This window comes from Astatotilapia calliptera, chromosome 6 (assembly GCF_964374335.1).
Source record: "Astatotilapia calliptera chromosome 6, fAstCal68.1, whole genome shotgun sequence".
Lineage (NCBI taxonomy): Eukaryota > Metazoa > Chordata > Actinopteri > Cichliformes > Cichlidae > Astatotilapia > Astatotilapia calliptera.
This window is the reverse complement of record NC_137427.1, coordinates 18753070-18769351: the sequence shown is the minus strand read 5'-3', so window position 1 is coordinate 18769351 and position 16282 is coordinate 18753070. Positions and strand designations below refer to the sequence as shown.

The window sequence follows — 16282 nt, the reverse complement described above, 5'->3', positions numbered from 1 at the left end:
GCAAACAGTCACTAAAGATGTATGCTGTAAAATCAGTCACCTGAAAAAATGAAAAGTTGAAAGAAATCATTAAAAGCTCCAAGATACCATGACATCCATGCCCTTAATGAGTGTCCCTAAAATTCTGATCACATTGGTAGGTGGATAGACAATAACAAATTCAAATACGATTGTGTAAAGTGATACTAATTTGATATCATTATTGATCTAGTTATAAAAAGTTAACTCTTGTCTTTTTGTCCCTTCAGAAAAAAGTGAGCTTTGAGCCCGCCACATCCTACCTGCTCAAGAACTTGAAGCCCTTTTCCACCTACACCTTCCAGCTAGCTGCCAAAAGCAAAAATGGAATTGGGGCATATACCAATGAAGTGTCCATTGACACACCACAGACACGTAGGTCTACCTGCACAGACTGCAGTGTGTGAAAGTGTGAAGGTGTTTGTGAGAGCGAAAGAGAAACAAGATCCAGTTTTGACAATGCAAAAGCAAATACATGTAATGCTAAATCACGTAGGTTTCTCTGCTGCAATTTTAATTAGACACATATGTGGCATTGTTGCATTGTCAAAAAGGGGCCATCATGAATCAAGACCATAGCTGGAGCTGACCTCAGAATTGATATTTCAACAAATATATAAAAGACCAATAATTATTTCAAGAACTTAGCTTTAGTTGATGTATTTTGCATACAGTACTAAGCAATTCTTTTAAGATTGCCAGAAAAACTTCATTTGTTGGCTACCAATCTGAGGTCCGTAAGAGACTCAGTAAAACAAGGTAAGACGAGGTTGGCAGATAGACATGAGAAGTCCAACATGGACCACAGAGGCTTGTAGGCTGTAAGGACAAATTATGGGAAGGTATGTGTGTTTCAAGCTCTAGTCAGTGTTTTTGTCATTCACTCGTTTTCATTAATCAAACATTGCTACCAAACAGAAGTTGACACCCATCATTTCAGTATCTCTGTTCAACCATCTTTTAATTTCTATGGTCATTTTTCAAAAGAGCTTCAGTTCTCCAGAGTTTCTTTTTCATTTTGTGTTTCTTTGTCTTTTGCTCTCTGTCTCTCATCTGCTCAATTTCACCCCCATGGCAAACCTCACTTCTCCACTCACCTCTCCACCCACCAATAACAACTTGTACACACAACCAAATAACATTTACCCAAACAACCCCTATTGTGCCTCCTCAAAACTGGCCAATCAGTTCCTTCAGCACCTCCCCAGGACATCAAATGCACCAGTCCCAGTTCTACCAGCGTCCTGGTAAGTTGGGCACCACCACCTGTGGAGTTTCAGAACGGCATCATTACAGGATACTCCATCCAGTATGCCACTACAGAGGGCAACAAAACATCAAAAAGAATTGATGGAATTTCTCCGGAAAGTTCTCCGTATCTCCTGGAAAACCTAGAGAAATGGACTGAGTACGGCATAACCGTGAGGGCACAGACGGAAGCTGGGGATGGACCAGAAAGTTTACAGCTTCTTATCCGCACTGAGGAAGATGGTATGTTCCCAACAAAAGATACAAATAAAAATAGGATGGTCCTCCCTACTAATAGTCGCTACCTCTAACTTACTAACCAAGCAGCACCCTAAACTAACAGCAAGCTTGTTCTACTGGCCAGTAAACTCATTTATTCTGTTCTTGAGCTGCAATTTAAACGGACAATGCATTTGTGAACCACTGTCAGACCCTCCAGTGAAAACCTCCTCTTTATTTTTCCTTTGTAACCACCAGAATCTGCCAACATACAGAATCTCCCTCACCACTGCTTTCTCTTGTCAGCAGCAGTCCCCTTTTTTCCTGCAGCAGCTGGCATTATCCGCTTTTATTTTTTTGAACCAGCATCTTTTTTCCTCACCTTTCCCTTTCTTCTAAAAGCCCCTCTTTTTACTAAAAGGATTGCTGAGATTTTCCTGTCGAAAGCTAGCAATAGTCCCCTCTAACAATAACAAGGCTGTCGGTGTACCTCAATCTTTCCTCACCTTGGCTTTTCTCACCAGTAATCTGTCCTACCAAATCATTTCCAGTACCTTTACAATTATTTTGATACATCTAATGTAAACCAGTGCAGTGTCTTATTGTATCTAGAGTAATTTGTTATATTTTTGATTCCAGTACTCTTTGTGCTTGTGGGTGGGTCTGTCAAATAGATAAAGGTGGCTGGAGTTTTTTCCTTCTTTTTGTATATTTTTGCTTTTTGGGGAAAGAAGTGTAGTTCTTGGCAGTACGGGAGAGGTTTTTCTTGATAACAGTATTTTCTCTTTGACTGCCTGCCACTATTTATCTGCCCCTGGCAACAAATCCTTTTCTATCTGCCATTCTTATCTTTTCTACATTTGCTTCTTATCCTCCACTGCTTTTTTCCTCCATGTTTTTCCTCAAGCGCTCTCATTTTTTTTACTATTTTGACTTTTTTTCCCTGACATCAGAGCTGTTTTAGACTTTTTGTAGGGTTGTAGTTTTTCACCTTTTTTTAGCTTTTGGCTGTTTTTGCCCCTGAAAGCATTTTTTTTTTTTTTACTAGAAAGAAACTTCACTAAAGTGAAGGCCTTTAACTGAGAGGTTTAACTGCCCATCATCTGTGACCCTTGACTTCTATCCAAAAATGCATTTGTAGTTCCAAGTGGTCCTCCACGAGGGGTGGAGGCAGAAACTGTGAACGCCTCGGCTGTTAGGGTGAAATGGCGAGCCCCTGCACCTGAAAGACAGCACGGTCTGATCCGAGGCTACCAAGTCCATTATGTGAGGATGAACTACGGAGAACCTCAGGGTCAGCCATTCATCAAGGACATCCTCATAGATGACTCACAGGTAACCCGAGAATATTACCTTAATGGGTAATCTGTAAATAAGTAATCTATAAATGCAATATAAAACATTATGAGATAAATATATTACATGGTAATGCTGATTATTAGCACAGTCAGCTCAGTTCAGCAGCACGTAGGTTTACTTGGACATATTATACAGATGTCAAAAACCACGATGTGGCCATTAAGACAATAAAGTATCTTATTTCAATTGTGCAAACACCATCTGTCATAGAAGGTGTTGTGCTGGAATTAGGACCCAAATATAGGACAATATAGGCTTTTTATTTAAGTCCAAAATACATTAACACAAGTTCAGAAACACAAAGAGAACCATAAGAAACAGCAAAGAGCAAACAGAAGAAAGGTCAGTGAGGACTAACTAGGGATTAGACTCAGATGTGTATAATCAGCACAGGTGAGGACAATCAAGTAGGGAGGAAAAAGAACACATGAGAGGACCAACTTTTTAAAGTAAAACAGGAAATGTGTAACAACTGTTAGTTTAAAAAAAAAAAAAAGAAGCGCAAAGAAGGACAACAAGACAGAGGCAAAGGAAGCAAAATTAACCCAACAAAGCAGGAAATGGCTAGAAGACAATTAAAACCTAAGAAGACATCAGACCAGGTAGCACTGGTGAGCCACGACATTACTATAGAACTGAAAACACTGAAGAAACTAAACATGTTAGAAAGAAAAAAATGACAAATTTTAACTCAAATTAAATATGAACCAAGCACACAAAAAACTAACACTAGAACAGCAACTTCACAGGTATTCAGAAAACTAAATGAGAGCTAGAACTTAAATAAAATAGTGAAACTAAAGGTGAGCTTTACTGGAACAATAAAAACAAAACAGGGATCCAATATTACTAAAATAGCAGGAAACAACACTATGACAACAGAATTAGTGACTACACATTTGCTAAATAAGAAGCTAACTCTCTTATTTGTCTGTATAATATCTCATACCTGCAACCAGTACGCTTAGTTTTGCATGAATACGGGAAACAAGCTGGTCCATCTTTGTGCAGGTCGGCGAATGTCAGACTTTTTCTACCCTTTAGAAATGAAAGAACCTTCAAACCCTCACCACAATTTTAAAGAATCAACAGTTATAGAGACATCAACTAAAAAGGATCCAAATTAAATTTTGCTTAAATGCACCCTCTCTGTTGTCTAAATCTCTTCACCCAGCTGTGGGCTTACTTGTATTTGAGAATCAGTGTTTTCTCCTGATTGTGCTAAGTCAACAGTCCGCAACCCGTAGCTAAACACTTAGCGAACAGACGTGAGAACAAAATCATTATTCTCATCACATGTTATGTAACTCCACTAATGTCCAAGTAGTAATAACAGCTAGTAACTCATGTTATGTGCCAGCAAAAGCAAGCAAATGTCATGTCAGCCAAAGTCCGTTGGTAAAGAAAATACCACAGTGTTAAGTATCGTACTTTACATCTTTAACATCTAAACTCAACATTAAAAATGCGCTTTTTTCAGTAAGGGTAAACTATTTTCTGACTCTTACTCTTTCGAGTAAGTGGAGCAAGCATTTGTTTCTTCTTGTTTTGTTTTCTGGTAAATGTGAGAATTTTTCCCATCGCAACTCTAAAAGTAATGTGAACACAGCCTGACTCACAGAATTCCTAAAATAAGATTTACAATCTGATAAGGTTAAACAGCCTTAATGTGTGTTATTACGTTTTATTTAAATTAAACTGGAGATTTTGTTAAATGCAGATAAAAAAAAAAGTCCTTTTGACTATTACTCATAATGTGTTTCTCTCTTCTTTTTTTTCCTCCTGCTGCTTCATCATTCAGTGGGAATACGATGACTCAACAGTATATGTGAGTAAACATTTATTTGTGCATATTATTTGATGTTAGAAAAAGAAAAAAAAGTAGATGAGTCATATTTATGAGACTGGAGCTTTAAAATTAAGTCTTTAAACGTCGTGCAAGAACACATTTCTATTTCTGTATTGCGTGTTCACCAGGAACATAGAAAAGAGAATATATTTAATAAAGGGACCTAAAAAAAAACCCACAGATGACTGATAATATGAGTCATTTTTTGTATCACCAAAATATTCTTGTTATATATACGATTTACACACATACTAAGAAATTAACAAAATATATGTGTTTATATGGAGACAAATCAGTTTTTAATTTCTTTGTAGGTAAACAATATTTTGAGTTTAAAAAATGATTTAAACAAGAGTATCCGTACATGTCTTGATATTGTTTGTGCAGAAGTGAGCTGAATAACTGCACAGTCACACTGTCAGGCACAAAGACTGTACGCTTTTGCTGTACCTCTTTGTGTTGCTTTAACCGCACCCTCCTTGAGTCTCTTTTTGTTGAGCAGTGACTGCTCATTATCCCGAGGACAAACAAAAATTAGTGGCCTTTTGTCGCTGACAATGCTTTTTGTTGTTCTGCAGGAAGTGGTGCTTGGGGACCTGAAGGCAGATACTGCCTACTCTGTATCAGTAGGGGCTTACACTGCCAAGGGCGATGGCGCTCGCAGCAAACCTGTTACTGTGTGCACCGCCCCGCCATGTAAGTGTGTCTGCACAGACCCAACCATACACAAAGACACAGAGGTTGAAATAAACGACACATGTAGTTGATTGTCTTTGAGAGTTTGGCATCACTAATGATAATTATTGCCCATTGAAATGGTCTCACACCTTGCTGTGCCACAAGAAGCCACGGGTGCTGTATTAATCGTATTGTGCAGTTTTGCTCGAGGTAATGAATAATGTGCTTTGTAATTACCGTCTAATTTTCTTTTCATTATTCTCTCCCTCTCTCCTGTTTCTTTCCTTTCCCTCGTAGTGCCCGAGAAGCCCAAACTGCTAGTGAGTGCCACTGACTCGGGTACGGCCCTGCTTCAGTGGTACCCCCCTCCCAGTCCAGCCACCCCGCTCCTGGGGTACCGCCTCACCTTCGGCCGCGTTGACGTTCTCCCTTTTACAGTGGTTGAGTTTCCCCCCAAGGAAAACCGCTACACTGCCCAGGATATCCACAAGGGTGCTAACTATGTGTTCAGACTGTCAGCCCGCAACAAGATGGGCTATGGAGAAGAGGCTGTAAAAGAGGTGACTACTCCAGAAGACGTCCCGAGTGGATATCCAGAAAATATTATCTCAGAAGAGGCGTCTGCCACCTCGCTTCAGCTGGCGTGGAAAACAGTCCCGCTGATTGAGCAAAATGGGAAAATTTTGAAATACTCGGTGCTATACAAGGATATAAACAGTCGGGGAAACGCTACAGAGGTTGTGGTGCCCACTCAAAGGTCGAGTGTTTTGTTGGAGGGTCTGAGTGCCGATACTGTGTATGATGTCAGGGTGTGTGCGTTCACAGCTGTCGGTCCTGGGCCTTACAGCCCCAGTGTCCAATTTAGGACCCAACGGCTAGACCAAGGTAGGCTCACACTCACATTCTAACGACCCATCTTCACCAGGCTCAGGATGCTAGACACACTTCCAAACAGCACATTTGAGAGTAAATCAAGCAAAGTCCCACATGAACATGAGACATCTTGTGGCTGCATCCTAAGTGTCCTTTTTCGTTGTCTTGTCACTGTAGCCTTAGACCCAACATCCTTTTCCTAAAGCAAGGTAAGAGTTTTGGGTCTTGGGCAGGAATCACAGTCCTGTGTGTTAATAAGAGCAAATAACTAGCATGAGGCTGGTACTAGAGAATGATACGCAGGTAAGACCAGTAGGACTGGACAGTAGAGACCGTAACTGCGAATGCTGGGCTACATTAATACTCCTTTCTTTTTTTTCTTTTTTCTTTTTCCCGTCCCATAGTTTTTGCCACCAACTTCAGAGTAAAAGCATCCATGAAGAACTCTGTCCTGCTGTCCTGGGAGATCCGTGATAAGAACCCTGTCCAGCCGTTCACTGTAAGGAGATGTATATTTGTTTGTTAGTAGGTATAAAAATTAGCTGTGCCTCATGCAGTTTAACGTTTATAAGCTGAAAAAGCAGGACCTTGATAAAAGCGTGAGATTAAATTCAGAATTGCATGTTTTGCAGTTGTATATGGCAGATTAATTATGAGGAATCATATTTCCAACCACTCATTATCTATGAAACTTCACTCTTCCTGTCAAGAAAAGATAATGAAGTCTGGCTCCTTAACAGACAAAGGAAGATACTGTTACTTTTATCTCACAATTGCCACAATTTATGTCAAAATCTTTTCACTCCATCTTGGAGTCATAACGTAGTTAAATGTAAATACACAGACATTTGATACATATTTACAGATTAAATATGAAGAGAAAATTCATAGAACATCAAAACCTCTCACGTCTGTGGTAAACAAATATTCATGAACTGGTATTTTTTATAACAAAATAGCATCACAACTTGATTTTCTTCATTGTCAGTGCAATCCATCCTTTGTGGTTTCTACTTCCATTGGAGGAACTGCACAATATAAGCATAATTTTATTCTAATCAGCTAAGTGTAAGGCAAAACTAGGCTTCCTATTTAGACCTCTATGTGCATTTGTGGTGTTTTCAGATCCTGTATGGGAAGGGCCAGTCTGTGGAAGTGGATGGCAAACAAACTCAGAAGCTGATCACTGGTTTGGAGCCAGACACTCAGTACTCTTTTCTGCTAACCAACCGAGCCAACAGCGCTGGGGGCCTGCAGCACCGTGTCACTACTACCACCGCTCCAGACATCCTAAAAACCAAACCTATTGTAGTGGGAAAGACTAATGCAGATGGCATGGTGACTGTGCAGCTACCGACTGTACAGACCACAGCTAAAGTCAGGTAGGAAAGACTTAAAGCATGTAGACAGAGTGGATTTGTTATCCTAAATACCAACTGTGAAAGCTTTAAATTATTACTTTGTATCAATTTATCTATGGACCCTGTGAGGTCATTTTACTATGTCTCGGAGCTTACAACAAGTCTGAGAACTCCCTCAACAGGCCAAACGAATAGAATAGAATAGAATAGAATAGAATAGAATAGAATTCAACTTTATTGTCATTGCACATGCACAGGTACAGGGCAACGAAATGCAGTTTGCATCCATCCAGAAGTGCTTTAGTGATATAGATATATTAACAATATACATTAGCAATAATATAGATATGTGAGTATATTACAGAAATGGGTCTATTATGGTATGTTATAATGTACACGGTATGAAGTATGTTGTGAATATTCTATAACTATAAGTATGTACAGGCTGTAGTGAGTACAAGCTATGTACAGGATATAAATATGAAAAACTATACAGAAATATGAGATAAATAACTTTACAGAAATCTGAGATATACAGTTATACAGAATCCCCACTACTGAACATTTTACCTGCTTTTTGGCACCAATAATAAATATAGATACAAAGTCCAAATAGCCATACATGTTTAAATATGCATACTGCTTCTCACAGCTATTTTCCAGAAGTCTGTCTTTCTCTGTCACTTCAGTAGTGTTTTGGGGTGGGGGGGGTTTCCACTCTTTTATTGTTTACAAGATGGTCACTCAAAATGTCAAAATAATCCAAAAACACAAACTGGATTTAAATACGTATCGATTTGGATACTATTCCCTCTTTACAAATTCTTATTGTCAGATTCAACATGAGGTTAGTTACTGTATTAGTAGTTCTCTCCCAGCAGATGCCACACACTTTCAACGTACTATACTGTTTCACAGCAGCTACAACTACAGCAACATACTAATGTATATTAGTATAATGTATATCATATTGATGGTCAGATACTGCATACTCTTTTTAAAGTAGAGATAACACCCAGAGTTAGATGAGAGGATCAATAGCACTTTTCTGTCACCAGCAGCCACTTAGCTTAGCTAAGCACTTGAAACAGCCTGAGTCTGTTTGTAATAGAAATTGCCAACCACTTTTTCTTATGCTCAGAGAGTAACTACAGTTTTTTTTAACTTTTCATAAAATTAATTTTCAAAGAATTAAATGGATAAAAAATCTATGAAAAAATTTAAATGGCTACAATTTAGGTCCAGGTCATTTATTTAGCCCTGTTATGCAATTAAAGTTACGACTGCTCTTGTGAACAACACATTTGTACTTTTGAATTTGGCTGCATGCGTCTTCCCCACAGTTCTGTCCTCTCTCCTTTTTCCTTCTACAGAGAAGCAATGTCATAATGTTGCCTCCACTATGCTTTACTATAGAGATGATATGAGTCAGTGCATTGTGTTTGCCAGATGCTTGGAGATCTGACTTCACAGTGCACCATTTGGCAAACTCCAAGTAGGCTCTGATATGCATTTTTCAGAAGTGACTTCTGTCTTGCTTCTCTACCATGAAGGCCAGTTTAATGGAGTTCTACTTCCAGGGAGTTTCCTTCATCTTTGAAGAGCACCTTTGAAGTTCCGTTTAATGATCTTGTGGTTTTAAGTCACTTTCCAGACCAAGACTATTCCTGCTCAGTTATTCCACTTGACCTGACAACCATCCTTATGATTATCCTTGTACATGGCCTTCGTGCCCGTGGTACCACTGATAGCCTTAGAAAGTTTTATGCCCCTATCCTTTTCTGTGCTTTAAAACAATATTATAATTGCTGGCTTTAGAGTTTCTTAACTTAATGGCTTGTTTTTGTGAATTATGGGTCTTTATATAGACAGGTGTGTCCATCATGTTCCATACACATCGAGAATAAATAAAGTGTAACATCAAATGCCTCCATACTTTTGTGTCTGAAATCCTTTTAAAGTATTCTGTTAAATGTCAGAACACTGACGGTTCTTAAGAAACTGTGCAGTTTGGAGTGTGCTTCCTCAGGCCTGATCCCAGTTGCATGTTGTGTTTCAGGGGTTATTTTGTGGTAGTGGTGCCGCTGAAGAAGCAGAGAGGGGGAAAATTCTTGAATCCTTGGGAGGACCCTGACCAAATGAACCTGGATGAGGTGAGACGTGCAGCAGGCAGGAAAAATAAAAAGCTAAATAATGGTCACACTTGTTATAAGGTAATACCGATGCTGGGGGGGAATGATTATGTTAATCAGGATGATGGGGGTAATAACTGTTAAATGCGATGCAGATTTTTTGTCTGTTGTATCAGACTTATCAGACTGTGCCTTGTTACGTGAAGGCAAACGGCCTAACCATCCATTCCTTGCTCACTCTAAACAATGCTTTCACATGCCATTTCCCATCTAATTCCACTTCCTGCCTTTTTCTAAAGACTTCACCACCTCATTATTCTGCTCTGAAAGCAATTGAGTCAATAGAGTTTTATGGCGCCTACTGTCTCAGTGGATAAATGTGGCAGCAATTCAGTTGATGAACAAATTTGGGCTAAGGTGATATTGCACTGTACAGTCCATTGTTTCTACAATAATGAGGGTTTTGTTTGGGGTAAAATTGTCAAAACTGACCTTTTTTTCTGAAGGTTTTTTTGTATGTGGGTTGGGATGGGAGGGGGGAGTTTGAAGCAGACTGATGATCTGGTCATGCCCTTTGTTTGAACTTGGTGCAACCAGCATTTGCAGGTTGTTGTCCTATTTTTATGTCACGTATTTGTGTCAGACGTTTTTTTTGTTTCTTTGTTTCCTTTCTGTCAATTTTCCCCATCTCCTCTAAACTCTGAACCTGCCTGCTCATTTTCTCTGTTTTGTTTTTCCTCATAGCTCCTCAGAGAGATCAACAGAACCAGCGTCAGCCGAGCCCTTCGCATCCGCAGACAGGCTAGCCAGTCAGATCCCAGGGCTTATGTCACCGCTCACTTCAAGACTCTGCCCATTGAATTCACATTAGGGGACGGCCGAAACTACGGCGACTTTCGCAACCGTCCACTGCAGAACGGACAAGACTATGTTTTCTTTGTGCTGGCGCTGCTCGACCTCTCCGAGAATGTGAGTGCAGATGCAAACACGCCCGAACAAATCTACCGTCTGGGTACACTGGTGTTTAATTTATACGTGTAACTGCTTAAACCCTTGGTCTCTTGCAGACTATGTATTCAACCAGCCCTTACTCTGATCCTGTGACATCATCATATGTGGATCCTCAACCAATTGTTGATGAGGAGGAGGGTCTTTTGTGGGTGGTGGGGCCTGTGCTGGCTGTGATCTTCATTGTCTGCATCGTCATTGCCATTCTCCTCTTCAAGAGGTAAGATCAGCACGATGGAGGAAAACAGAAATAAACGCTGTTCAGTAGTACATTTGAATGCTGACACAAAGAAAGCTGTAAACAAAAGAGATTTTGAGTTTTGCTGAATATGGAGAAAAGAATTTAAAGCTTCACATAAGTCTTTATAGTAGGGACAACAGTTATTCTGCAGGGGTTTATCCATTTCCATCACTTAATGTATCTTTTTTGTTCATTTCATGAATATTTCCTACAAGTTATCAAGCAGTGTGTGACAGAAAAAGATCCTAATCAGCAGACAGTGTCAGTTTTCTTTCAGAGATGTGCATACAGATTATTATCGTTTACATCAGTTGTCAGATCTATCATTTTGTGTGAACATCATTTATATTTCTAAATGAATAAAAAAATCAGCATTTCCTTGTTTCTTTAAAGGTTAAACCAGTGGGTTAAATGTATGGTGAAATATTTATAATTATTTATACTAATAATAGCTAAGCTTAAATTTGAGGTTTTCATAGATATGTATTTTTTTCTGTCATCATCAGTACTGTGCAAAAGTCATGAGCAATGCTTCTTCAGGCTTTCTGAAGGTCATTCACCTCTAAGGTGATTCCCAAAGAGCTATTAGCTGAACATTTTTCATATCTCATAATGGTGTACGAGCTGCCCTTAAAAAAACTGAGAAAACTGGACGAGTGCACAGGTTTAAAAACATCTGAAATGATGTCTTTAAGAAATAAGAACATTTCCAGGACCTCAGAGATGCATCTGGTCCTTCACGCGATCCATCTACTGTTTGCTGAAGCCTTATGAGAAATGGCTTCAGTTGAAGAGTGGCTGTCAAGAAGCCACTCGTAAGGAAGGAAAAGTGGAGAAAAGAACTGGACCTAAAATCAGTGGCAACGGGTCTTCTGGAGTGACAGGAATGACTGTTTTCAGCCATCTTTCGTTATAAACAGCCTCTGTCATGGTTCGGAGCTTCATTTCCGCTGGTGATGTCAAAATTGATGGACTCATGAAAACTACCATCAGCGTGACAATGACGCCCAAACACACTGCCAGTGCAACAAAAACAAACCTGGAGAGAAAAACAGACAACAGAGCACTATGAGTCATGGATTGGCCTCCCCGGAGCCCGAACGTCATTATTGACAATATTGAAGCAGCGCGGGATCCTCTTGACAGAGAATGGAACAAAAATAAAGCCAACATCCAAACAAGAGACTGGAAAGCCCTCCAAGAAGCCTGGAGAACTATTCCTGACGACTACTTAATGAAACTACAAGAAAGCTGCCTAAGAGTGTGTTTTGAGGAAAAAAGATGGCAACACCAAATAATGACTTTCAAGCTCATTAGAAGCAAAGTCTGTTTTTGTCTTATATACTGAGTTTATATACTTCCAATAAATTGTTGCACCAATTTCCCATTTTTGAAGAAAACTGCAAATAAAAATAAATAAAGTATTTGCACAGTAACGCCCATTTAAAGCCAAATATAGGGAGCAGTGTTAGCTAGCATGAGAGAAAAGTGAAAGATAACATTATCACCCATTAGCACTATTCACGATAAGCTCGCCAGCCAATCTTCTAGCTAGAGGTTAGTTAATGCACATGAATAATTAGTGTGACTGATGCAGCTCAGCAAAATTATTAACCTTGATGGTCATAATCTAATACTCAGTACAGCCCTAGAGTGTAACTCCTGGTGATTTCTAGCTATTCATTTCACACTTGTTCTTAAGCTGTACCATTCCAGGGCAGAGTTGCTAGGTGTTGATATGTATGTAGTGTCCTTGTGTGAAAAAGCTTTTGTGTTTAGATTTACTGTTGATCTTTATAGCTACAGGAGGTGCTGTTTTGCATATTTAAGATCATATTATTATTCCTATCCATTTAAATGAGAGGAAGAGAATGATGAGTTCAGCAATGCTTTAGTCCCTGATGTTTGTTGATTGGACACTAATGTTATTCATCCTTGTCTCTGCTTTTATCTACACGTCTGCCTACGTGGATCCAGCAAACCTGACAGGTAAACAAACACTGCTTATTACCATTTCCTCTGTCCTACGGGGACAATTTCCTTGCAAAGAATCATTTAGAAAATTGAACCCAGAAGAGTCAGGATTATTGCCGTGTGCCTTTATTGACAATATATTAACTAGAAGTATACTGGCTGAATTGTACATTTGTAATCCCCCAAGCTCACTTTATTCAGTGTGTTGGATAAAGATATGTATGGGAAGAGTGACAGCTGCACTGCATCGGCTGGTTTATGTCCATCATTTTAAGTGCATTTTAAGTAGATCAGGTTGAGGTAAATTATGTTTGTTCTTCCAGGAAAAGAGCCGAGGCTGAAGGAAGAAAGGGCAGTTTTCCCTGCAGCAAAGCGATGTCCTCCCACCATCCCACTGATCCTGTGGAGCTACGCAGAATCAACTTCCAGACTCCAGGTAGATTGGGGAGAAATATCCACATGCAAAATATGCTATATGTGGCCAGTGTTGATGAGATTAACTGTGGTGTTGTTTCCCTTTTCAGCCTACCGTGTATCAGTGTACCGCGGTTATCGGCGTCTGTCAAGTTAGTTGGTCCTTGTCCCCCTCTTTCTTTCTTTCTTTCTCTTTCTTTTTCTGTCTTTCCATTTTTTCTACTCTTTTCCTTCTCCATATCCATGCTAACTAACCATCCATCCCGTATAGGATGAAGCTGCTTGACATTTCATCAAACGCCTCCGGAATACTTCTACTGAAAAAAAACAAAATTAAAATCATGCTAAATTTTTTATTGCCTGTGTCATAGCCTTTTTTTAAATCTTCACCAGCAGTGTGCGTATCCTCTGAAGACATGTTATTGTGCCTCAGTAACTTTCTGAACATGCACATTGTTCCTTCTGTCTGCCTGGAGAGAAAACGGTCACTTAACCAAAAAAAAAAAAAAGACAACACTTCCATTTGCTTCCTCCACTGTCCATGGACCGAGCACTAAACAACACCTCCTTTGAGAATCCTAACTCTTAACGTTTTCCTCCAAAGGAGTTCAATTGTGTGTGTATCAAAACCGCCTCTTTTTCTGTTTCTGTGCTCGGCAGGCATGGCAAGTCACCCGCCCGTCCCCATCTCTGAGCTGGCAGATCACATTGAGCGCCTCAAGGCAAATGACAATCTCAAGTTCTCTCAAGAGTACGAGGTACGAATGCTGATTATCTGATGCACATAAACACACGCACACACTCGCATATTTATCATTGACCTGCCGTTTCTTGCTCTTGCTCAGTTCCAGTTCTGATAGCGAGCGCGAGTAGATTTAAAGCCTCGCATTGACTATACAGTTAAGTTACGTTTGGATTCGTCTCCGTCGAACGATACAAAATCGAGCGCATCTCCCTCTCTCTGCTGTCTTGTTGTTATCTATACAAATATAAGAGGAAAATTGAAATTGCAAGCTCAAAGAGAGTTTGCTTACAGCCAGATGGTTATCAACCCCTCATTTCTACACTCTGGTGGAGAAAAGGGGAGCTAGAAATAAAGCGGCAGCCACAGAGAGCAGACTCGCCAAGAGATGCAAGAGGCAAATGTTCTCTGTAAAATAGACGCTTCTTGATTAGTTTCCTTCAACTTACAGAAGAGTTAATGTGGAACAACAACAGAAAAGCCATTTGCTTGGAGATAACAGTGTGGCTGAACTTGTCGTGCTGAACTGTGGCCCTCAAAAAAAAGACATTAGCAGAAATATTATGGCTGTGTCGCAAATAGCGCTACAATGAGCTCCACGGAGAGCTGTTAAAAGAGTAAAAATGTTTTCTTTTCCCTGCATAAAAAATGTGTTTAGGCCAAGGGCTTCTGGGTGGAGGAGACTGCATAAGGCCCTAATTGGTTGCCGCAAAAGAGAGACAAATTGTGTGTGACAGATATATAGTACGTGTATAGAGAAAGACAAGGACACATTATGCAAAAAGTAGAAAAACAGAGCAAGAATGTTTTTTGGGGGGCGGAGAGTGTTGGGAGAGAGGATAAAGGAGGATGGAGGAGACATTGAGGGAGAAGCTGTATGCAATTGTGGTGTGAGCTGGAACCACTCTGTTGAGCCTCACATTCTCTCTGCATGACTGTGTGCTTTGTTCGGTACTGAAGCTTTAACGAAGGAACAAGAGAGATGGATGGAAGAGGGACTGAGAGCGAGAGAGAGGCCAGAAATGATTGCGGTGTAATAATCAGGCACACATGATGTCGGCTGCTCATGGAAAGCAGTCTTAAACACACACACACACAGATACGTGCACGTATCCAGTACCGCTCCTGTCCACTTTTTCCTCAACCAAACCATAATTATGTGTCGTAAAATAATCAGAATTGCTAAATTGCTCTGGCTCTCTCCTCTTCGTCCCTCTCCATTGACAGCCCTATAATGACCTCATGTCTGCCTCTCCCAGCTAACAGCAATGGTTGCTGTAATTACCCTCTAGGAACTTAATGTGTTGCTCTAACACAACCATCCCCTCTCTCCCAGGGTTATTGGTTGCGCTTTTATCGTCTTTCTCTTTTAGCTAGTTTTGAAAGTGGAAAGTCTTTCTTGAAAAGGGATATCATGGTTGCCCACGTTCCTATACAGTATCAATAATACCTTCTTAATTTTCAGTTTGTTGTTGGTTTTAACAGTGGGTTTTGCTGCAACGATCCTGCCCCGGTGCCTGTGAGCTCAGATTCTTGGAACTGTTAAAATCTTCCTGTTCTGGATGCCAATTTCTTGCACGTTGAGGTTCAGTTTAAGAGATAGCGATATCGATGCCAGCAGTAAATTTTAAGTGCTAATGCTTGGTGCTTATGTGTGATTTTAGAGAATCAGCCAATGCTGTGCACGCATAAGCAGCATATCGTACCTTACAATCATACGGGGATTAAAAGTGGTATGTAGCAAGATTGTTTTTTCCTCATTGCAAGTCCTGTGAATCATTCGTGCCACGGCCATTTATCTTAATCTAATGTTTTTGACAGACTGCATGCTAGTCTCACTGTCTGAAACCCACTTGCTTTAATAACGCCAAAATATTTCTGGTAACAAAAACATGATTGAGCACAGAACAACTGTGGTAAGCCACATGAAACGATATAACTGCAACAGCTTCTCGTTGATGTTTGTTCTTTGTTTGACCTTCGCTTGCGTGTCTTGCAGTCAGTCGATCCTGGTCAACAGTTCACGTGGGAGAACTCCAACTTGGAGGTCAACAAACCAAAGAACCGCTACGCGAACGTCATTGCCTACGATCACTCCAGAGTTATACTCTCCAGCATCGAGGGTAGGACACGCTTCCGCTGTGTTTGTGTGCGTGTGTGGGTGTG

General features: G+C 40.1%; 1 protein-coding gene across 7 annotated transcripts in view; it reads left to right on the top strand.

Moving 5' to 3' along the window:
- ptprdb (protein tyrosine phosphatase receptor type Db) overlaps positions 1–16282 on the top strand; it is a 157595-nt gene that overhangs the window by 123495 nt on the left and 17818 nt on the right. For 5 of the 7 annotated variants that reach the window (XM_026170809.2, XM_080302893.1, XM_080302891.1 and 2 more), the window contains 15 exons: positions 249–393; positions 1207–1509; positions 2627–2820; positions 4646–4672; positions 5272–5389; positions 5669–6256; positions 6649–6743; positions 7370–7626; positions 9665–9758; positions 10482–10706; positions 10805–10965; positions 12964–12975; positions 13284–13396; positions 14035–14132; positions 16116–16239. In XM_026170809.2, coding sequence (XP_026026594.1) covers positions 249–393; positions 1207–1509; positions 2627–2820; positions 4646–4672; positions 5272–5389; positions 5669–6256; positions 6649–6743; positions 7370–7626; positions 9665–9758; positions 10482–10706; positions 10805–10965; positions 12964–12975; positions 13284–13396; positions 14035–14132; positions 16116–16239 — 2554 coding nt within the window. The remainder of the gene's footprint in view (positions 1–248; positions 394–1206; positions 1510–2626; positions 2821–4645; positions 4673–5271; positions 5390–5668; positions 6257–6648; positions 6744–7369; positions 7627–9664; positions 9759–10481; positions 10707–10804; positions 10966–12963; positions 12976–13283; positions 13397–14034; positions 14133–16115; positions 16240–16282) is intronic. The other 2 variants (XM_026170808.2, XM_080302896.1) reach the window with 1 other exon arrangement.